A 25175-nucleotide genomic window follows, 5' to 3' on the forward strand; every position below is an offset into this window, starting at 1 on the left:
TCTGTTGATCATGTAAACACAGGGCTAGTATCTTTAACTAGCTTCCATGGCTTTTAGCTAAAGGCTTCATCAACCCCTACGTTTTGCTAATCGCTCATAATTCCTTGTTTGGTTTTAATCGTTTTTTTCTATCTCACTTTTAGACATCTCTTTGCAGTTTGTACACTTACGCAGCTGTCAAGCTGTGCAGCACTAGTACGTATCGTAGCAGTTTTTTTAAAACATTTTTGTTATTAATTTATTTTTTGATGCTCACTTTTATTGTTACTTTGCTCTGTAACCCTTAGCACTCCTTGGGGGAGTCTCTAAGGTTTTCTTTCCATCTTATCTTACATTGTGAAACAGAAAAGCAAAACGTTCCAGTCAATCCCATTGACTGGAACGTGTGAAAAGTGTGAAACAAGTGTGAAACCTGCATACAAAATATAGATTGTAGAGGTTTTTATTTTCCATCTTCGTATGCAAATTACATTCACACACCCCATATGTTGATGATTATTATGTGATGAAACATAAAAAAAATGTGTGAGTAAAAATAGATGCTTGACTCATGAATATTCTGGTCAGAGATACCAAATACCCACAGGATAATTTTCAACGCTTGAATAGCTTTTTAAGCAACAAATTGAGACAAGCCTCTCAGTTCAAAGTTTTAGCAAGCTCAAGAAAAGTCTAATGGAAGGCTTTCAAGCCTTTGCATCTTGACAGATGCAAATTCCCATGAAATCTTTACTTTACTTTGTTAGTCTCTGTGCACAGGGAAACGGCAAACACATTCATCCAAATGGTCGAGCAGATTTGACATCCTCTAGCCTTGCAGATTGTGTCTTAATGTTTTAATTGGCATTTATTTATTTTTATATTTGTTTATTTCAACCACCAGCAGGAAAAGCCAGGGAATGGAATTGTATAGATTGATGGCATGGACAGAAATATGAACCGATAATACATATTTTCCAAATAGCGTTTGAGAGAAATGAGACGTTACTTAGATAATTGTTACCATGTTTTGTTATTCTTATGCCGAAGTGCTCGCCGATGTTGAGCTGTCAATCATTTCCATTCGGCCAAGTGGCTTGTCAAGCGATAAAATGGCAACAACTGTGAAATCTCATTGGCAAACAAATCCTTTTTTTAAATAGCTACACAGGGCTGTATGCTGTTAAACTACTAAGCAACAGATTAGATCTGTAGTCATGTCGATTAATTGTATACATTTAACTTGGATTGAATGACAGAATAGCATGTCTGAGTCTGTGTTACTGGACAACTTCAGTGAAAATAATGCTAAGGTTTACCACGATTGACAAAGACACTTGTATGTTAACTGTTTAAAATTGAAACATGATTGAATAAACATCTCAAACTATTAGACTACACTTATTCTTAATGATCTGACGTAAACCTACACTACCTTATTACCTTTTAATGAACATTTTATAACCTTGCCCGAGTTACGATTTGTAAGATAAATGCTGCTTACTCAAGAGTCGGCCAGTGGCTCCCCAAGAATTCACAAAATGTTGCCAATGGAGCAATCAGTTTGCATAGCTATTTCCCAATATTGCAGTTACCAACCTCTCCATATCCACTGCCTTAGTAACACTTATGGAATGGGACATTGCATCTATTCACAGTTGGGGACCATTAAGCAACCTTAACTCTACTTAACATTCATCACAGCACAGGTCACAAATTCAATATTTACTTGCTAAAGTTTTGTTCAATCTATCTTGTTGGATCCTTTTCCCTATTTCAATGACTGTGTATCTTTTATGTCTATTAATGGACAATAACAATCTGGGTGATTAAACCATCGTAACCGTCTTTCCTGGCTTCACTCCTTTACCAATACACTAAACAATAGTACTAGATGAATCAGACGACTTTCAGTTTGCCGTTCAATGTGTGTCATCACATATTCACTCACATATTAAATTATATTGGCTGGTCAACGGCATCAATCTAGGAGCTGCATACACAAATGTGCCCTGATGAACCAGCTCCCCCAGCAAAGCAGCATAGCTTGTTTCTCAGTGGTGAATTTGAATCCATTAAACGTGTTACATTAATTACATGTCTCAGGACAATATACTCATTCGGCCATTTTGTCATTTCAGTTTGTTTCCATGCGGCTGTCATGGCATTGGAATGGAGCCCAGAACATAAGATGAAATGGGGGCGGGGCAAAAAAAAAACAGCCTTTGAACCGAGACAGAGAGCTTAGTGGCTTGCTGACAGTATAGGGTTGGCCCGAATACATCATTTCAAGCTCCTAAATATTCGTTATGTTTCCAAACGAATATCCGAATATTCGGTGGGGAAAATAGAAAGGAAAAAATCCATTCATAGTGCGTGTCTTTCAACGTGTCACGCATCAGGAAGAGACCTCTAGTCGTAATGTGTTATTTTAATAAAAGCAGAGCTTCAATGCAGCCTAAACCTTTCCTAAGTCAAGTCAAGTCAACTTTATTTCTATAGCACATTTAAAAACAACTGAGTTGACCCAAAGTGCTTACAAACAAACATAAAACAATGATAAAATAAGTTGTGTGTTAGCCTACTTCCAATCAATACAACTCAAATGGGTGGTTTGAACACTGTTCAAAGTTTATACCGGAATATACAAATAATTTTAGATAAAATCGAACAAAAAAACTATTTAATTATAATCTTTAACCATTCTAATGATGGCTACCCTTACCTCAATGGATGCTTTGACGTGAATTGTTGTCGGACGTCTAGGCCCCTTACATATATATTTTGTCACTGAGATGTTCCGAAGAAATGTAACCTAGCCTTCTACGTTCAGTTCCCAAATATCCATAGACATCCCAAAACCTTTTTTGTATGTAAATCTTTTCTTAAAAAAAAGTGAAGCATTCAAAAACACATTGGGATTTGAATAATGAATCAAGATTTGAATATATTCCTAAGGAACGAATATCCGAATATTTGAATATTCGGCCTCAGCCCTAGTTGAAACCTCTTTATGGCTTCTAACTGTTGTACAACTAGCTTCGATTATATCCACCTTCCCATGGCTTCCCCTTTCGTCTCTGCGTTTCATCACAAAAACCCAGGTTGTGATGTTTTTAAAGAATCTCCATTGTCCGGTCTGGTTTGGTTTTTCTGGTGTGGATTTCTGGTGTTGGACTTTATCGACAGACAATGTGCACAAAACAAACACCCCTTATGTCGCTGTGTATTAGCTAGGATTTAGAGATGACGCACGTGACAAGAACTGATCTTTACCAATGAGGTGAAGATCAGTTAAAGATTTGAATGGCGGTTTTCAATGGGAAAACTCTTGTCCTTGAAGTTAAGTTATTTCAAACCCACTCAGAGCTTTGTGGTTTTCCTTTTCGACACAAACAGAATACAGTATGTCTGTTGCTTCTCATACCGTTCTGTTTTTCCTATTTGACACAGGCAGAACATGCCTGCTGCTTCTCAGAGTCATATTACAATTCACAATTTTCTTGATTTAATAATAGACTCTCCATCACCCCCGCCGAGACCCCCGCACGCACATAATCCACAACAATTGTTGATTTAACCGGATGCATGTGTGGCAGCTGATTGGACAGAATATTTCAATTGTCACGTTCTGCTTCCTTTGTAGAAAACAATGTTGTGGTAAATTAGAGACCTCGAAAACAGAATTAGTCAAAAGAGGTCAATTTAACCTCTGCACCTAAAGCCAGTGAAATTGGGCAACATTTAAATAATAAGTATTTACCGAATGCCACAAAACAACAGAATCTATGTGTATTTTCGTGTTGGACAACTCTGCATTGTTACGCTGAGAAATACAAAGCTGAAGGACATCACTGAAGCGATGCTCCTACTAGAACTAGTAACATTTCCCATGTTGTGGAGCTCACTGGCTGTAAGGATCCAGTGGTTTAAATGATCCATTTAATATGTCACGTGTCTTCACCTGGTAAACCGGTAAACAGCTGTGGTCACAGCTGGAGATCACTTGCTGAGGGTAAGACATTTCTTTCTCCCTTGGGTAAAAGGGGATAGGCCGCTACTATAACTACGCTGACGATTGGTGTGTTTATGGTATGATTTATGGCCTGCCGCAGAATGGGAGGTATTTTGCTATGTCTAGTTTAAACAGCTTGTGTTTAATGACCTGGCCTCTGTATATCCGCCCTGGGATCATTAAGTAGTGTGATGAGCCTGTGCTGTTGACACGACTGAGTTTACCCTCAGTGCTGTTGGACAAGAGTGTGATCCTCTAAATGGCGCTGACTGTACCTTGTCTCGGGGTTTACAGGTTTAACCTAATCTTGTGTAAAGTTCAATTTGTACCTGTTTCGATGTTGCTACCAATTGCTACTTACTGAACTAAAGATATGTAGACAAGGTTAGGTTGTTTTATATACCAACCTTTCTGGTTGACCATGACTGAACTACTATGTGTAATACCTGGAAATGAGAGAGACATTCAATTATTCATAAAAAATTACATTTACGTATTTAGATGGTCTACTCCATAAATGCAATGCTGTTCCGTCCCCATTAGCTTATACCTCTTTAATCAATTTAACTTATGTATTAATCAAATATGATTCGGGAAAAATATTGCATCCGGACATAAGTGCAACATTGATGTCTTATTAAGCTTGAGCCTATCCAGCATATCACATGCTACAAAACGGTTTCAAACCTATTAGCTTGAATAAGGTAGCACTCAAATATTCTTTTCAGTTTCATCTATTTGACACACATCTCTAGTTCCTTTCCCCTGCAGTACTACACTGACTGCTTAATTTGAACCAAAGGACTGTTGCATTCAAGCAGACAAACATAAAAGAGGATAGTGGAGAGGTTTCGATGTAATTTGACCGTGTACTAATTGTGCTGACATTGCTCTGAAATACAGCTCATCATATTAAGATAGCCTTCAATTACATAATTGGGACTTGTCTTGAAGAACAGTTTATTCAGCACTATTAAGCACTCACCTCCCTTCTCTTTCTTTTCTCTCTTTTTTAAATTGCCAGTTGAAATTATGTGATGACGGTGAGAATTATCAAAACGTTATTGAATTAAAGAAGTTGAACGGAATAGACACGATGAACCACTGTTGTTTAAAAGGCCTATTCAAAATCCATTATCGATATTACGCTCTTTCCCCGATCCTCCTATTTTCGTTGTCTAATCAACTGCTTTATCAGCACCTTATTTTGCGACTACATCTACAGTGATGGTTCCCAAGGGAGGGCAGCCAGTACACACACTAAACCCCTAACTCGGGGACGACCAGGCTTTGATGATTATCATCTGGCCGCCGGTGTCCCAACATCGCAGGACCCGATCTGTACATTTTGCCAAAGTGCCGTCTATTATGGGCCTCCGCAAAGTGGTAGCCAGGAACTCCGTAAACAGCCTGGAAACAAGGTAGAACAAAATGCTGATCACTGCATTGTACAGACTGGGATGGAGACGAACACGAACTGTTTGTGTGATGCGTTTGTGTTCTGCAGAGTGGGTGATGTGTGGCTATCATTGTTCTGTAACTATACCACTTGATGCCGCATTTGCCTGACTGCGGTTCAGCATGCAGATGCCGTGCGTCTGTTAGATGAGTGGTGCGCAACCTACTCTTTACCTGTACTCTTTGCCGGCCGATCTTTGTAACACCCACAGCGCATTGTCAAGGGACCGTAAACAAGCGACGGTTTGCACCATTTATATCCTGCTTTCTATAAAAAGATCCCAAAAGAGGAGGATGTATTCTAGCCTTGGCTAAGATAATAAATATGGCCTTGCAGGGTTCATTAGGAATCCTATTTGTCATGTATTGTACACAGCTCGCTGTAACTGCATGCTGTTATATATGATGGAATACCGCAGTGTTTACATTGCTGAAGGAAACGTTATGGCTCATGTAGCACAAATTGGAGTATATCTTAATGGTTAATGGTGCTCAACAACAAACAGCAATGAGGAATTAGGCAGCATTGCCTGATTATTGTTACCTGCAATAGTGTGTTTTTTCAATTTAGTTTCAATCAAATATGTATATATTTTTCCAAGGTTTTCTACCTTAAAACTAAAAGTTAACAAGACCTATTCTTATGTTCATTTCTTGTGGTTTCCCACAGAGACACTTCTAGCATTAGTTATTCCAATGGCCCAAAGGTTATGAGTACAGGGGAAAACTTTATTTTTAAAATCATCTGTCCTTTTTTTATGTACAGTCTTCCCTCATTTTATTGCAGCTGGCTGAAACCCGGACTGTAACGACCACCAGGGTTACCTGGGTCGTGTCCTGGATATTTCTGGGTTTCTTGTTTATTATTTTAAATGTGTTATAAACTAGCCATGCCCTCAACCCCTAACCTCTGGACCTGGGTATTTATATATAGTTCCCTGGGCACGTTCCCTTACCTCGGCCCTACCAGTGGACATGGGTATTTCAGCTCCCAGGGGCGTCCCCTAACCTCGGCCCTTCCAGTGGACCTGGGTATTTATATTTAGCTCCCAGGCACGTCCCTGGCTGCAACGCTTGAGTAATCTGCATTGAAGAAGGCTTGGCCAGGGTGCTGATACACTGTGCTCCACTCCTCTGTATGTGTTTTCTCATGTTTGTTCTGCATCATGCTCACGGGGGATGTGTTTGCGGTGAACCCGCGGCGCATTAAGAAGGGCAGACTCAGCAGTGTTCCGGTTCTAGTTCTGTAACGCACATTGTGTTGGTTTTAAGCGAGGCCGGTAGGATGCTATTGCCGGGGTCAATGCAGGGAACTCGGCCACATTTCATGCTTGACGAAAGCAGTGTGGATTGTATTACCTTGAAGAGTCACAACTATTTACCAATCTAAACTGAGCGTATAAAAGAATCCTGTAGCCCCGAAGTGGATGAGACATTACACCCACAGCGATTTAATTCACTGATATATTCATTTCAAATTGAAACATAATATACTCTGTTTAATAAAGGTAAAGCTTTTGCTGTACATGAGGTGAGCCTACATTTCCACGTTAAAGGGAAGGAAAGATGTTGCCAAATAGTTATATTAACTGCACAGGATGTGTGTGTGTGTGTGTGTGTGTGTGTGTGTGTGTGTGTGTGTGTGTGTGTGTGTGTGTGTGTGTGTGTGTGTGTGTGTGTGTGTGTGTGTGTGTGTGTGTGTGTGTGTGTGTGTGCGTGCGTGCGTGCGTGCGTGCGTGTGTGTGTGTGAACTTAGTTGGCTTTATCTCCCTAGAAGAAGTGGTTTCCACTAAAGAGGTGAAAGGCTAATATCCCTGTTTTCACGTCTTAACAACCAATTAGAAATCAGTAATACTTTGAATGCAGTGGCCGTGACATGACTTCATGCAACGTCCATTATTCAAATTAATCTCAAATGACTTGGCCCCAATCATTATATCAGTGCTCTCCAGACCAACACCAATATTAGCACTCATTCAGTCATGCTTAAGCACAAGGAAATCAGTTTGAATCCTTTTCTGAGGTTCCATTTCCCTCACAAGGTCTCTCAGCCCCACCTTTGTTGACACCCAACCGACACTCTGTTGCTAGGTTACTAGCGGCTTACTGGCTGTCTACTGATATGCCTACAATGTCTACATTGGATGATCCAAATAAGCGTCAAAAAAGAAGAACAAAATAAACAGAAAATACCGTCGATAAGAAAGCTCTTACCACTTAAAGGAATGTCATTTCTCCCCAAACAACAAATTATGTTTCCTGACTTCCTGGAATGCACCTGGGGGCCGGTAGCCAACCAGATTTGAGGGATTCTGCGCTTCTTCTTGTGGCTGTGCTGCCATATCTTATCCTCATCTCAGATAGTGTCCCCGTCATGCTATCCGGCATATCTATGCTACCTACGCTGCTTATCCAAATCACATTAGCAGCGGATAATGGGATATCTGGGGACACCAGAGTAGGCGACGCAAAGTTGAGGTGACGGGGGTGAATTGGTGTGAAATATGTAAATATCAATATTAAAATTACATTTTAGGATATAAAATAAACTAGATCCCCCAAACTATTGGACTTTTATTTCATAATTACATATTTTTTCCCCATAATTGAGACATTCACCTCAATTTGATACTGGTTTTGCCAAACATCTGATTCAACCCATTTCACTCACTCACAAGCTGCTTCGCTTCATTGCTCCCTCAGACTGGTCTTGAATGCGTTAGTATTAATCAGGTTGCTCAGGGTGTGTACCAAAGGGTTACTAAGAGTTCTGCGCAGCATTTAGAAAACCTGATCACACACTGTGTCCGAAATGAACCCATCCAGCTGCCATTAGGAATGCATGCTAATTAAATCAGGATATTCAAAGGTCAACGCCATGCCAAGGGAACAAATCGCTCAGCTTTGATCCCTGTGGTCCAGGCCGCGTGCTAGGACTACACTTCGTCAACATTTCCTTCAACCATATCGGGGTACTTTTTTTTATTAAATATAATTTCCCATGACGCCTAGAGAAATAGTCCATCTCCTACAAGTCAATTTCACAACGCTTTGCATGCATTGATGTTATTTAGTAATTTAAAGGGGGGAGAGGGGGATTCTTAATGAGCTGTCTCTGCAGCCGGAGACAGCTTATTAAGAAGCAGGTATTGGCTATGCATCTTGGCCAAGGATGCTTGGGTAGATAGGCTGAGGACAGTGGGGATCAAACACAGAACCCTTCAGCTGAGCATTGAGCACCCTAGGCTTTAGTCTGTCACGCATTGAATGGATGTTTGATTTGCATTCATTCATATTAAAGATTGATCTTTGTTCAGATAACAAACCCGAAAATGAAATTCCAGATTAGAAGTGGGCTTGGGTGTACTTGAGTGTTCGGAATTTGGAATTAAACCAGAGAGTAAAAGAGAATGTGAATCACCGATGGGGTTTTGGCGCACCAAATGAAGTGCTGTCACAGCTGTACATTATGAATCCTCTTGTATTGTTAATGGCTTTCTTAGCCTTGTCCCTGCTTTGGTGTTTCTGGAACTCTGTTTGTTGTTTTCCGCTTGAATGCAGAACACTGGTCCCAGCGTGGATCCTGAGAATCGGTATAATGAGATCTTATGTCTTCCTCTGCCAGCCTTTCACGATTTGATTTTTCTTACAACACAATCTGAAAAAAAAGGATTCTGAGATTATGAGCAAAGGCCCTATGGGCAAGTGTGCTCAAACTTCCACCAAAACCTCTTATAATCTTAGTCACACTGCTTTATTTGTTTCATTTTGTTTTTTTATAATATTATTTGTTTTGCCTTAGGGCTTACTTAGTCGTGCCACAAATTGAAACTGTAAACACACTGACACAAGAGCACACATTTGCACACAAACATGTACACAAGCTCACATGTGCCCACATTACTTTCCTGGTTGGAGTCTGAAATGAGATCAGGGGTGTCCCGTGAGAGATGAATCATCTGCACTATCTAGCGCTCTTATTTACAAAGTGGGGGCCACAGCAGGGGTGGTAAGTTATTTAGGACGATAATAATATTTAAAAGTTGTAACAGTAATCTGACCGTAATTTGACTTCAGTTTGACAGTTAGTTCCAAGACTTTATAAATAGGCTTGAGCTGCACATGAGTAGGAGGGAGATGACACGCCAGTGGTTTAGAAATTGTTTCCTGCTCATTCAGACCTCGGCCCTACCATTAACTATCGTTATGAATTGATTTTCCTTTGTAATATCTCTATGGGTCTAAAGGGAATGTTTTTTCATCAGACATGAAGTGGTCACTAAAGTTAACCAGCTTTAGTGACCAGAATACAAAATCAAACCAAATAACGGTGCAGTCTCCAAACTTTTGTATCAATGGCGGTGGCTGCTCTTTAAGGTCACGTCGGCACACAGACACATCTTAGCGGAGGAGGCTAGGAGGTCAAGCACCGACACCTGACACCTTCGTCTCGCAGTTCCACCCCAGTCCTCCTGTCTGGGGAGGGAGATGAAATCACATCTATCTTTTAATCCATGGCACTGCTGTGGAGGTGAGCCGTGTTGTAAATACATACACGGGGAAGAAAAATCAATCAGGCGCGATACCGCGTCAAACCGGATCATTTCCAATACGTCACTGGGTCATTTCAGGTTAACGACGCCCACATTGTTCAGTCAAGGAAACTTCAGGGTGTTATTTATTATAATATTGTTTGCTTTCCCCCCATGAATTAAGTCCATAAATATTCATTTGTTGTATTTGTGCTTGTGTTTTTCTCCACGACCAAGTGCCTGCCAGAATCACCAATATATCCCAGGCCGTGACGGTCAACGAGGGCAGCAACGTCAACCTGGTGTGTCTGGCCCTCGGTCGGCCGGAGCCCAGCGTGGTGTGGAAGCATCACTCTGTGAGAGGTGAGGGGGCCGACACGCCTGGATGCCGCCGTTTATTCCTCCTTTGTTCTTTCATTGTTTTGGTTCTTGCGTCGTCCTTTCGTTTGTTCCTTCTTTAGTTCATTTGTTTGTTTGTATCGTTGGTGATTTCTTTCTTTTTTTTCGTGCATGTGTCTTTCTTTCTTTCTTTCTTTCTTTCGTTTTTGTCTTCCTTTCTTTATTTTGTCCGTCCGTCCCTCTATCTTTCTTTCTTCCGTCCTTCGGTCCGTCCCTCCGTCCTATCTTTCTTTCTTTCTCTGTGGATACCTGTCATTAATGTCAAGACGGTAGTGGTCGGGCTTCTTCCTCAAAGATGCCTGCAGCTAGACCTGCGGGCATTAGGGTTCAAACCCTTTGAGCCAGTTGGCTTGGTGGGAGTCGAACACCCTATAGAACCACGAGATGACTTCACCAGTTCAGTATCAGTATTCTTTTTTATCTTTCCTATTTGCTTCTTTGACATATTGTGTTACGATTTGTAATCGGAGGACTCTCTCCTCCATCCTCACACAGGGGGCCTCCCACATCTATCCCCCCCCCCCCCCCCCCCCACACACACACACACACACACACACACACACACACACACACACACACACACACACACACATAACACACACACACACCGAGTGAGCATTGGCAGGGTTTGTCAACTGTCAACCCTTCTAAAGCGATTGTTCACCCACGCGTCTCATGCCCGCCTTGCGCCGTTTCCAACTGCTGCGGGAGGCCTTAAATCGTAGACGGACCGGAAACATTTTAAGGATGGGATGGAAGGTGGGCTGATGCCACACAAGCGGTGTGTCTCTGTGGCGTGCATCGGAGCATGGGTTTGGACCGGGGCCACACGGTTGCATTACTGAGGCCTCGTTGTGCTGAAACTCTGCTGCTGAACCAGGGCCAAGACTCTGGGGGGGGGGGTCTATGTGTATGTGTGTGGCGCGTGTTTGTGTGTCTGTGTGTGTGTGTGTGTGTGTGTGTGTGTGTGTGTGTGTGTGTGTGTGTGTGTGTGTGTGTGTGTGTGTGTTGGGGGAGAGAGTGTGTGTTATTTTGTGTGTATGTTGTGAGTGAGTGTGTGTGTGAATATGTGTATGTGTGTGTGTGTGTGTGTGTGTTTATGTGTGTGTGTGTGTGTGTGTGTGTGTGTGTGTGTGTGTGTGTGTGTGTGTGTGTGTGCAGCAGGTGTTAGCATTTATTTTGTGTGTCTGTGTGTGTGTGTGTCTGTCTCCGTAAGTGTTGCATGTCTGCAATTGCTCGCATCTCAAGATGTGCGTTTGCATGAATGCACGTGGGCGGTTATGCACACGAGCGCGATCGCTTCGATGTCTCCGAGCACACGTGTGTATGCAGGCGGGTGCCCACGAGCGTGTGCGTGTGCGTGCGTGTGTGTGTTTGACGCCTTCTCATCGCGGCGGGCTCCACCCATCCCCCGCCTGCACATTTCAACGGCGTCACGTGCGTCGCCCCGCCGTAGCGTCAGATGCTCAGCCCTTGACACGACATGAATGCTTACAGCCCAGCTGTTCGCCGCCCACCCCTCCACCACCTCCACCCCCCCCCCCCCAGCCCACCCCACTCCACCTCCCCACCACCACCCCGACGCCGTTATCTACACCCGGCATGCTGCCGAGCCGCAAGAAATGAAGAGAAGGAAGGGGAAGAAAATTGTGGAGGGGGGGGGAGGGGCCCCCCATGAACGTTTTCCTCTCCCCTCATTAACCACCCTCGCCGTATTCACACCAGAGCCGCACAAACGGTCTCCGGACGGACGGCAGTCAGGGCAGGCGGGCGTCGCCACATGACTCACAGGGTTATGCCGGCCACCGACCCCCACGCTGGGACAGTGTGGCAGATGGAGCTGCTGGCACGGATTTAGAGAATGGTCCTCTGAGTTAAAGTCATGGGTTTTCCCTTCGGTTTCTTTCTTCTTTTGTGTGTGTGTGTGTGTGTGTGTGTGTGTGTGTGTGTGTGTGTGTGTGTGTGTGTGTGTGTGTATGTTTGTGTGTGCACGCACGCATTTATACAGATGAAATGATCAGCCAAAGCAGGATACGGGTGCACCTTATCCAGTTAGAGGCACAGTAAACAGTAGTTCCTTTTATACAATGGAACGCAAGCTCTGCAGTGGAGCAATATGTGACACATGCCTTGGTTGTATGTGTTGTTGTATGGAGCAATTTCCACTGCACATACAACCATGAATGTGTCCCACACGAGCGTGTGTGTGTGTGTGTGTGTGTGTGTGTGTGTGTGTGTGTGTGTGTGTGTGTGTGTATGTGTGTGTGAGATACTAACGTGTATGTGACACATGCCTTGGTTGTGTGTGCAGTGGAGCAATGTACACTGAACATACAACCATGCATGTGTCACACACGAGCGCTTGTGTGTGTGTGTGTCCGTGCTTGTGTCTGCATGGGTGTATGTGTCTGTGTGTGTGTGCTCACATCTATGTGAAACATGACTTGGTTGTATGTGCAGTGCAGCAATATCCACTGCACATTCAACCACGCTTGTGTCACACATGAGCGCTTGCGTGTGTGTGTGTGTGTGTCTGTGTGTGTCGTGTGTGTGCTTGCATGTGTGTTTGTTTGTGTGTATGTGTACATGTACATGTCACTTTGTTTGGCATTTGGATAGGGGGAGATTTGGAAATACAGTGAAGCAGCTGCGTTTCCTCAACAAGCTCCCCGGAATTTATTTTATGTTTGTTGTCGAAGATGTTGAAAGATCCCTTCCCAGATTATTTTAACCAAAGGGAACAGCAGCTCAAAATCCATAATGTAGCCACGTTCACCAGCTGATATTGTGCTATTTCTTCTACTCTGTTTGATATCGTCACAGAGTTTCACACCAACTTTCACACTCTGCAACGAGCTACATGACTGTGTTGAGCGCGTTAGCCTGGTGTCATTGTTAAGACGACAGCATACCTTGTTTTGTTTGGCGTGGTTCTCTTCCAAGAAGACTTTAAGACACACGAATTAACAGCCCAATAACAAATAAGATGAGGATGAGGGAAAAACCTCAATCGGCTGTCCACAAACTGGAGAAGCCATCCAATTTGGTCAGTCCATTTAAGGACAAGCTTGTTTAATAACGCTGTCTTCTCTAAATTAAAAGAGCTATTGAGGAGCTCAGTTTATCCATAAATAATAGCTGAGTTGATTGGCTAGCTAGCATTAAAACCAACATGCACGGTGGGCCGTGCGTACTGCCTGGTTCCCAGGGCTGTTCTCTCAATACACAGGGCCCGTCACTGTGATGTTGTTTAGTTCTCACTATAAAAAGCCTGCACACTAAATTTTTAATTCTGTCCACTTAATCTTCTTGGCTGGCAGCTAGGATTACAAAATATGTGTATTGAAGCGTGCATGGTTTATTCAAGGTATAATACAATGTAGATCAATTCCTCGCATTAAGGCCCAGCCCGTTAAATAGACGGTGGACACGGCCGGCTCAGGTGCCTGCCGTGCCGTGGTGTGGCAGTGTGCGGCCGGCAACGTCAGCACGAGTCAATGAGGTTTGATGGATCAGCATCTTGGATCCTGCAGTCCTTATTTAATAGCAAAAGACACTCAGGCAGTCATTTAGTGTCCTCTTGGGCAAGGCAGACTAAGTAGTTTTGTGTTTTATATTCTCAAAACTCCACAGCCCTCCCCTCCCTGGGTGCATTTGCCCGTGAATATGCCTGTGTCTGTCTGTGTGCGTGCGCGTGTGCCTGTGTGTGTGTGTGTTTGCGTGTGGGGGTGTGCGTGTGTGTGTGCCTCAGTGTGGATCTAATGCTCCCAGTGTGCGTGCGTATGTGTGTGTGTGGCGTATGTGTGTGTGTGTGTGTGTGTGTGTGCACACACGTGCTCATGCGTACGCGTGTGTTCAGGTCTGCTTGCGCGTGGGTGTGCCCCTGCGTGCGTGTGTTTCCCAGCATGCCGTGTGTTTAGAACCTTAGAAGGCACATTCCTGAGGGACAGATCAAGGCCAATTCAAAGTCGCGCCGTCAAGAAGACAGCCTCACATCCAGTGGTCTCAGCACCGGATACTTGGATCTCCTGGAAATAAGAACGAGAACAGTGCTTGTCTCGACAACTCCAGGTGAGTGCGGCAAAGAGTGGGTTGTAGAAACGAGAACCTTTTTAATGAAACACAAAATAAGAGAAAAAAAACTGAAAGTCGTCCAATACCTAAGAGAGAGACAGCGGAGCAACCCGGGCTGTAGCAGAACACAGCGGTGTCTTCAAAGCCCGCTGGATTCTTTGTGCAGGACTTCCACAAGGGTAGCCTTGTTCTCCTAGTGCCGTACGCTGGGGACTCTACGTGCTGGTGAGATGCATGCTATCGACGTTAACTTACTCCTACCACCTCCCCGCTATCCACTATAAACACTCCAGCCGCAGTTATATAGGCGACACCGCCGCATAAGTTTTGGCTTACCAGTAGGTGTGCTGGCTCTAGGCTAGATAGTACTGAGTTTGATGTGCTCGATACTGGCTTGATGTACTCAGTGCTAATGGGAGGTACTCGGTATTATGTGGATGTACTCCGTAGTGTGATGATGTGTTCATAACACGGATGTACTGAGTACTGTGCTGAAGTACTCAGTACTATACTGAGGTACCCAACACCAATATACTCAGTGTAATACTACATTAACATACCATTCATAAAATAAGTGCTTTTATTGCTACGATAAAGAAAAAAAGAGAGACTATTTCATATTTTATTTTATTTGAATTGTATTTTGTTTGATGGGCCAAGATTTAGTCTGAACAGATATTAGTACAGTCTGTGGCAGAAGAAGGCTGGCCTGTCAGCTGTCCGGATGTCAGTGGGGAGCTCGTTCCACTATTGTGGGGCCAGGACAGCAAACAACTTAGATTGTGTTGAGCGGCAGCTGAGGCCCCTGGTAGTGAGGGAGTAGCAAGTAGTCTGGCAGGTAGAGAGCGCAGTGGCCGGTCTGGGTGTGTGGGTGACCTTGTCCTGGAGGTAGGATGGGCCAGAGCTGCTCACAGCATTGTAGGCAGGTATCAATGACTTGAATCAGATTTCAAGCAGCCACATGTTCAACAGCCACATGTTCAACAGCCAAATACTGATGTGTTGTAGTGCTGAATACTGAGGTTCCCAGAACTATACTCCCAGAACTATACTCCTGTATTGATGTACTTGTTGCTAGTACTGATTCAGTCTGTCTGCTAGTTCCAGGCTACTGCTGAAGCAGTGCTGTCCATGGTCCTGGCGTAGGGAGTCAGCGGTGCTGTCCATGGTCCTGGTTTAGGGAGTCAGCGGTGCTGTCCATGGTCCTGGTTTAGGGAGTCAGCGGTGCTGTCCATGGTCCTGGTTTAGGGAGTGAGCAGTGCTGTCCATGGTCCTGACTTTGGACGTCAGCAGTTCTGTCCATGGTCCTGACTTTGGACGTCAGCAGTGCTGTCCATGGTCCTGACTTTGGGAGTCACCGCTGCTGTCCATGGTCCTGACTTTGGATGTCAATGGAGCTGTACATGGTCCTAACTTTGGATGTCAATGGGGCTGTACATGGTCCTGACTTTGGATGTCAATGGGGCTGTACATGGCCCTGACTTTGGATGTCAATGGGGCTGTACATGGCCCTGACTTTGGACGTCAGTAGTGCTGTCCATGGTCCTGACTTTGGATGTCATTGGAGCTGTCCATCGTCCTGACTTTGGATGTCATTGGAGCTGTCCATGGCCCTGACTTTGGCTGTCACTGGAGCTGTCCATAGTGCTGAGGTCCCTGGATATAATTATATATGATAGATGAAAGCATCTAGATAGATAACATTCGCTAAAGTCTGTCTCTGTGTGTCTGAGTGGTTTGTGTGTTTGGTTTCGAATCACACAGTGTAGAAACATCAGGAGTATCCAAAGGACGTTTTTGAAGTTTGTTTTGAAGGGCAATGCTAAGTGAAAAAGCGCCAAGAAACTGAAGATAAATCGATCCCCATTTTGGCATTGTGATTGACGTAACAATTGTGGCTAAGGTGAATGGCGCTGACGTTTGACGAGTCCCCTGATGTGACGCTCGCGCAGAAAACACACTGATGGCGTCTCTCCTTTTTTGTTTATTCCCCACTACGTCTGTCTCCCAATGAGAACAGTGTTTGGCAGTTTATATTAGACATGCAGATACAACTTTGACAGAAAAAATAATGCATGTCCTGAAAACAGGTGTTTCTTGGAAAACGAAAAGAAAGAGGGGTGCCACTATAAAACCCTGCAGCAAACGATGAATTCCTGAATGGGTCGCGTCTGAAGGGGATTTGGGGGGCGGGCAGAGGACATATAGCGTTGTAGAACGGGCCTTTAGAAATACCGCCATTGCCGTTTAATTGAAGCTTCAAAAATCTTTTGTAGCCCAAAAATCTTGAAACCTGCGGTAGCCGATTGAAGGAAGGATTCCAACAATGAACGTTTTATGGGCTACGTTTACTACAAAATTGCTCACGCTTTTTCCCTGAAACTCTTATTTGGTCAATATGTGGGAGCACTGAGATAATAAGAAGACAAAACGTCACAATGTTTTTTTTTTCTCTCCTTTATTGAGTGCAACAGTCAGGTTTGGACTCAAAAATTGTACGGTCAACTGATTTCTTCAGACCACAGCAGGTGTGAATCATTTCTGAACCACGCAATCATAGCTGAGAAAATACTGGCCAAACCCAATTGAAACAACAAGATGGCCAATGATTTTGTTATCAAATAGTTTGAAGGATCGAATGTTGTAATTGTCTTACTTGGTTATTTCATTCAGGATCAATGCAATAATGATTGCGTATAATCATGCTGGCCTTATCTTTCATTGAACATCCTTTTAAGAGTAGCTAAACAGGCTGTGTTTAGATTGAGTTTCATTACTGACTTAAATCATTGATGATGGCAAATAAATATATAAATACAAAGCCAAGCCATGCAGAATGTCATTCAAAACTAAGTCGAATTGTAACTTAAACAAATATATGATAATGCTGTTCCAAATTCCATTCGATTTGGCTAGCGACGCACACACAGACTGTTTTTTTTTTTTTTTTGGAGAAGCACAACACAAACAACCAACCCACACACGTCCACAGAGGTCTTATCAGTAAACAAACGCACACAATGATGTTGTTTCCAATGCTGACTGCCTTTTTTACCCTATTTATCAAATATAGACTTCAAACGTGGTATCTTATGTCCGGACGCAGATAGGACGGCTGTCTTTAAAGTACACACGGTTCTTCCTGTGTGGGATCAATCTCAAGCCCTGCCACATCACAAACATTATCAACACATCCTTTGACAGTATTTGCAAAATGGAGACTCATCCCAGGGCAGTTTACCCTTTCCTGTAACAGATATCATCACATTCAAAACCACAACAGGAGTATCTGTGTAGATGCCCATTTTCATGAATAGCAATTGCTCTGATACATTTACGCACGCACGAATGCACACACACACACACACACACACACACACACACACACACACACACACACACACACACACACACACACCACACACACACACACACACACACACACACATAGACCTACAAACCCATACACACTCTAAAAAACACAAACACACGTACAAAGACTTGTAGACACACACAGGAATGCACACCAAAATCACCATGGTTCTTTGATTGTTATACTCTGATATCAGTGGGTATATCTCAGGTACAGAGATGCAAAATACCAATTTCAAACAAACGCACAGTCGAAGGACGGGTCATAAAAAAGTAAAGTTGAGGAGTTATTTTTGGCTCTCCATCTGGGACAGTGATCAGGAAACACACTTCCAAGCAGGTCTGCCAAAAGCCATAACAGAGTTGAATATGCAACCGCAGTAGAACGCTCTCGCAAATGACAGTAGGATGGAATCAATGTTTTCTGTGGACTCGGATGCTTCTTGACTCAATCGCACGCTCGCTAATACAGCCACTAACTCATTCACCCACGCCCTCGCCCTGCCTCCCACCTACATACCAGCCCACTCACTCTCTTACTAACTGATTTCCTGACATAATGCCGCACTTCACACCCACACTACCACACGCACACGCAGACAAACTAACCCGCTTGCTCACTCGCTAACTTGCGCTCCTACTTATGTGCTTACTTACAGACTGTCTAAAATTAATTTATTATGTTTTAGTTCTATAACGGTGACCTTGCCACTCAGTGTGAGTACGCCAGCTCCCTCAGAGTCTCAACAGGCGTTTAGGTGGGCCCTGTGGGTAATTACACTTTAAGAAGAAGTGTTCTGCCGTCACTTGTTACAAGGGCTGTACAGGAAGTATAAAATGCGATAAATTTCCCTATTCGACCTCGCTGCCAGTTCAAACTAACCTTTAATTAACCCTCAAACGTTGCTCCTTCTCTGTGGTGTTGTGTCAATCTTATCCAGGCGGGGTTAAATCTAGACCACTGTTACGAACTCCAAAGGTTTATGTTCACTCTCTCTCACTAAGGGTTGTATAATTGCATTAGGATACAGTTCTTCGCCAAGTCTTGGAAATGAAATTCGGAAAAAAGACATGTCCTCTTGGCCTTCTAATAGATATCTGAAGTCTGTAGAAACTAAAATATTATTTTCGTGAAATAACAAGTGAGGCAAGCGTGAGTTCTCAGTAACACATTTTTTATTTCAGCCCTCGCAATCATTTTAGTGCCCTCAAATAAAACAATAAGTAAATTGAAAAGCGTTGAGCGTATCAGTATATGCTTGTGTATTGGGTTTCCCATTGATATCAGGCTAATCACAAGGCATTACACCGCAGTAACATTTGGCATCAGGAAGTATTGCTTTTGAGTGGTGTCAAGGAGGAGGGGCAACTATTTCATAGAACGCATTAGCCAGTTTAATTATCTAATTTGTTTAACATTTGAAATTATAAAGCTATGAGCAGATTGCAACTGGCAACATCTGATGACGCTACCCTTTTCCTAAACGGCCAAAAAACGAAACCACATTTCCATCATGTTTTTAATGAGTCGTTGAGTGATCCCACGCTATTATGTTGAGGGAGACTGCCCATTTTGCCGTGTCTATAGGTTAGAAAAAAGGAAAACGAAGTATTGGAGTGAGACACGGTGACAAAGTGGAAAAGCACAGAAAGCAAAGACTGGAAATGAAAAAGATCTTCAAGTCACTCGAGGTGAGGAAGTTAAATGTTTCTGCCGCTTCACTCTCTGTTTTGGAATCTTTTTGTTGATGGTAAAATATGTACCGTCTCTTTGCTGTGACAGTCTGGAGCTCCCGCAGCAAGCCTCTCCCCTTCATTAGAGCTCGGAGCCTGATGTTGCAGTCAGTCACGGTGAGAAGACAAAAACACGCTCACTTAACGACAAGGCCACTGGCTTTGCTGAGAGACACTCCCCAGCTAAAGAAGCGTGACAAAATTGATATTCATATTTTGCGGGTGTCATTCAAGACACGGCACAAAAAGGGTTTTTGTTTAGCTTTTTTTTCTTCACTTTCTCGAGCATTGACATGCAGACCTTAGCGTCGCCGGGATAAAAACTGGCAGCGGCAAAATGTGTTAAGTTCCCTGACTTCTAAAAACCTTTAAATAAATTTGTATGTGTGTGCCTATGTGTGCGTGTGTGTGTCTGTGTTTGTGTGCGCGCAAAAACATGTGCTTGGGGTGCATCCTTGCATCTGTGTGTGTGTGTGTGTGTGTGTGTGTGTGTGTGTTTATGTGTGTGTTTGTGTGAACTTCTGTGTGTCCACGACTTTTCTGTTTGTGTGTGATTCGTGGGCTGACGGGGGGGCTCAGACGTGGCCCCACTAATTGGAAAATGTGTTCCCAGTGTTCCACGCTGCGCTGGGATTGGTCGGGTGTCTCAGCCTCAGCCGACACCAACTAGTTTCCCCTAATAAGTACGAACACTGGCAGAAGGACCACAGACAATGGCGTCAGCGCGTTTTTTTTTTTTTCTAACACTGCAGTGCAAGTGGTTTGCTATTTCACAATGGGTGATCCGAGAAGGATTCATAAGGTGTTAATTAACTGGCCCCGAAATGAAGGCACTGCGTATTAATAGCCTTTCAGTTGGAGTGCTGAGCGAAAACGTGTTTGAACCCATCCGTTTTCTGTTTTTTAGGGGGTTTTAATAAATAAATGGGAGCACAGCATTCTTAATTTTCCATTTGACACCAGGCCAAAAGGACTGAGAAGCCCTCAGCAGCAGTCTTAATGCTGCTGAATTCTCCATCAGGCTTGCTTAATAGCATGATTGGCAATTACATTGTAAATTCATCGTGAATTGCTTTCAATCTCTGTGTAATAAATCGAGCATAAGGCAGAAAACACTGTGTGTGTGTGTGTGTGTGTGTGTGTGTGTGTGTGTGTGTGTGTGTGTGTGTGTGTTGTGTTGTGTTGTGTTGTGTTGTGCATTGTGTGTGCGTGCAGATGTGGGACCACATGGGGCTAATTTGTGTGCACTGAATGGGCCAGGATGTAGCTTTGTGGGGAGCACATGAGGCGGTGGATGTTTGTCACAGTGGTGCTTAGACAAAAAATGTAATATAGGAACAATTTAAACGCTTCTCATTGAGAGGCGGGTCTGCCAGAAACCGGTTGCTTGGCCTATGTTCTTCAGGGGGATTGAAATGTCTCAGTGAGCATCCTTTAATTGGTAAACGCTCTTCCAGACTCCAAGTGTGGGAGTGTGGTGTGATATTTGGCTGTGAAAGGTGGCAATGTCAAGTGCGGTTTGTGGATAGTGCATAAAAGTGTGTGTGTGTGTGTGTGTGTGTGTGTCAGAACCAAACAGCAGAGTGTCTATGCTCCTTTTGTCAATGTGAGTGGGTGCTATTGGGAGTGCACAAGCAAGTGTGCTTGTGTACATATGTGTGTTTGTGTGCAAGCGTGTCGCTACTGCTTAAATCAGGGGACTAGGAGGGCTGAGTCACCCACCTACCCACACAATATAGAATAAATAAATATATATGTATATATACAAACAGTGAGTGCATTTAAGGAGAACACAATTAAGTGAAAGAAGGAAAAAGAGCAAGACACCCTGAATGGGTTTTATGTAGCCCTGCGAGACCCTCCGGATATTCAATTTGGCGTTTAGCAAACAAATATCAGTCCGGCCCTGGCTGAGCAGTAATTGATTTCCACACGGCCTTTCGTTGTTCAAAAACCTCTCGCCAAACAGAGTGGCGCACCAGCCCTCTTCTCTTCATTTCGATACGAAATGAAGAAGAAATCCTAATCCCTGGCCTCTCGTCCAGCCGCCTGTGCAGATTTCTGTTTATCTTTTAACACCCGTTATTCAGTCTATTGCGGATCAAAATTGTTGTGCTAAACTCCCTCCCCCTAGCTCTGATTGGTCCTATCATTTTAACCTTTTTTCATAAAGGCGTTCAGCGGCTCGAGTCTGGACTGACGTGCAGGGGGAAGGCAGAATGGGAACACGCGAGATTAGGATGGTCCAACGGGGCTAGGTCTAACAAGTGAAAAGTGAAATGAAATAACTTGTTCACAATAAAAGCTCAGTTTAAGTCTTACAGAGGGTGCATGTGTAGGCCTTTTTCTTTGTTCATTAAAGAATCCCCCATTAGTGGTCAGCTAATCTCTGGGGTCACCACATAACACATAATGCATTTGTTAAAAACAAACTAAATTAAAGCAATGACATTCAATGAGTTGTGGTCACACTCTGATATTCAAATAACTTCTTAAAATACATTCTGAAACCATCCATCAAAAACGACCAAAAAGTTGAGCATCATTAATTTACGATCACATGACAAACCGACAAACAGAACTCTGATGCAGTGAATGGTGCACCCCCCTCCCCTATGCTCTCTGAGCCTCATGTCCAGGATATCCTCTCTCAGCTGGGACAAGGCGGACGTCTCTCAGACAGGTGCAAAGTGTTCCAGCTGAATGGCTGCCGCTCCCATGTCCTCCGTCATTAATCACAGACAAACGCTGCTAATCCCCCTCCTGAGCCCCTTCATTAATAACACAGCGCAGGCTACTGGCTGGCTGGTTGTTGGGGAGGGGGGGGGGGGGGGGGGGGAAGAGAATGGTTGACCAGTCTTCCCCTATCTTTTGACGGAAGGTTTTGCAGGCTGCTGCCGGCTAATGGGTTTGCTTCGTGTTAAATCCTCATGGGTTGGATGTTGCATTTTGTTGCTTTCAATCAGAGGAATCTAAATAAGAAAATGCACATGATTGTGAAATGTGTGTGTTTGGTATCGATGGGAGAAAGCACAGATCGGAAAAAAATTTAATGATTGAAAAAAAATGATTGAACAAACTCTCATGTTACAGCTGAGCTTAAAAAACACATTCATTGTAATTGCACAAGTAGAAGGAACTGTAATCTCTGCATTTGATCAACAGGATCCGTGGTATGATCCTGAGCAGTGGGCAGCCAAAGGGCAGCAACCGCGGACCTACTGCAGGGCTACTGCTGGTATCCCGGTCAAGGGCCCTGGCAGGAGTATTAACCTGACGTGTACGGGTTTATGGTGTGGGTGGAAACCCACGTCAACCCAGAATCCAGGAGCTTCTTGTTGGGAGGCAAATTGTGCTAAACACTGTGCCATCGTGCCAGCCTTATCAATAAAGATTTAGGTTGTTGCATTATGCAGCGGACTGAGTGGACGGGTATTTTGTAGCTGTAACTTATCAATACATTGATTTCATCATAACTATTCATTTATTTTCCATTCAAGACAATATGAATTTGTGTAACATATCAGCACTCTAAAAGCATTAGGGTTAGACATACTGTGTAATGCATTATTGACCCTAAAGCTTTTATATTGCACGGGTTGTCGTTTTTAATCAAATCATTCTCTCAGTGTGCGTATTCCTGCCCTATACACCTTTCATCCTGTGTGCTCAACACAAACTTTCTCATTCTCCAAATGTACATCATAAAACATCACTGAATAACAGCATAAAATCATCTTCCTGGAGTGATCAGAGACCAGAATTTTTATTAAAACAGTGTTTTTGTGTTATCCATTATAGTTTTGCACGGATGCCCCGAAAGCCTACGTAAAAAATAGATGAAAACAAAAAAAAACATAAAAGTTGAATATCTTCTTGATCCATTTATTACCAAAAGAAAAGTTGCACAAACAAGTTTTCACAAAAAAAGACTAAAGGACTGGCTCAATTCTGTTTTGTAAAAAAGAAAGCAAACAAGGCCCCAGCTCTCCTTCCACACAGAGAAGAGCCAAGCAAAGGAGAGGCAATTATCGGCCTGTAATAGCCAGAACTGGGCTAATTGCATCGAAACATCAGCACTGATAAGCCTAATAAATATACATAAGAGATAAGAGTTTCAACTTTTTTTGCACTGCACTGCATGAAAGTTCTGCGGGGGGGCCATGTGCGCTCGGTAGGATGGATCGAAGGGGTGAAGGCGTATCACGCATGCTGCAATTGTAGGCCTACATGGATGTGTCTGATGCGATCGTTGCATGGATTGTGAATGATAAATAGGCCAACCCAATTAGAGCGCCGAGTGTGTATGTGGTTGTGTGTGAGATAATTTGCTTTGTGTACAACTCTTTCACAACCTCCTTGCTTTTATGCTATAACCACACTACAACAAAGACCTGCTGATTATTGATCCTTTTTGTCTGTTTTTGTTCAGTTCAGAAAGGGCAGTGCCCATTGATTGTTAGAATCAGTGGCCTGTACTACGAACCTCGATTAGTAGGTTAGCGAGGTATGTTGTGCTCAAAGCCTGGGTTAGCTGGGACACGAAAGTCGATCTCTTTTAGCGTCTCAACCAAACCTGGTCGGGAGCAGGTTTTCAGCTAAGTCTATCGGATTAGATCGGCGTGTGCAGCTTCCTAGCCCCTCCTTTGACAATGGCGTCACCATTGTCAAAGGAGGTCCACGGGTGTTCCCGTGGACCTCGGAGCCCGTATCGTACAGGGGTCTCTCTGACAGAGGCTCTTTCGGGACAAATCCCTTGGCATTGCCTGAGAATATTCTTTATGAGAGATACAGGTTCACATCAGAGGGTATTCGCTATTTGATCGTCCTTTTATTGTCATTGCACGAGTCAAGTACAACGAAATTTTTAGTAAGCTTTCCCAATTGGTGCATTCGAGAAATAAATAAATATATAAATAGAACAAGAACAACAGTATACCAAATAGAAATGTAAATAATGTAAAAATAAATAAATAATAAAGTAAAATAAAGTAAAGTACAATACAGCAGTGGGAGGTTAGGGGGGGGTCAGTCAGTCAGAGAGAGTGGTAGAGTGGAGGTAGCACGTCAGTCTTGAATTTCTGCGTGCGGGGTTTGTCTCCCAAGTGAAGCACATTAATGTGAAGCTTAAAAAGTCCCAATTCTCATGCATATGGAATACTTATTCACTAAAGGGTATGGAATTATATTTTAGTGCTTATTTCAAACTTGAACCCATATTCTCAAGGCCGTGCTGGCACCACATCTATGGGGGTAAAAGGCATGATGATAGACCGGCGAGATTTGAACCTCGGTAGCTGCTACCTAACGATTGAAAACATATGCAAACCATTTCTTACATAGGGTGTATTTAAAGTGAATTCTCTAAATTATAGAATAACCCATTTTGAAATCCTCATCACTCTATTGGAATTAATGGCGAATAATTCTGCATTTGGCAGTTATTTTCAAGACAAAATGCAGAATCTTTTCACTCATACGCATTTATATAGACTGCTTGATCTATCGAGTTGGTAAAGGTGAGTAAAATGACGCGATAAACTCCCCTTTCACGTGAACACGCATTGAACGTAAAGCGGAAAACCTCGCTCGACTAATCGAATCCTAAGTGA

At 43.3% G+C, this 25175-nt stretch overlaps 1 protein-coding gene across 2 annotated transcripts in view; it reads left to right on the forward strand.

Annotated features, from left to right (window-relative positions):
- Window positions 1-25175, forward strand: part of opcml (opioid binding protein/cell adhesion molecule-like) — a 157803-nt gene that overhangs the window by 108399 nt on the left and 24229 nt on the right. For both annotated transcript variants that reach the window (XM_030362332.1, XM_030362331.1), the window contains one exon: window positions 10222-10347. In XM_030362332.1, coding sequence (XP_030218192.1) covers window positions 10222-10347 — 126 coding nt within the window. The remainder of the gene's footprint in view (window positions 1-10221; window positions 10348-25175) is intronic.

The sequence above is a fragment of the Gadus morhua genome, chromosome 7 (assembly GCF_902167405.1).
Source record: "Gadus morhua chromosome 7, gadMor3.0, whole genome shotgun sequence".
NCBI classification, from domain to species: domain Eukaryota; kingdom Metazoa; phylum Chordata; class Actinopteri; order Gadiformes; family Gadidae; genus Gadus; species Gadus morhua.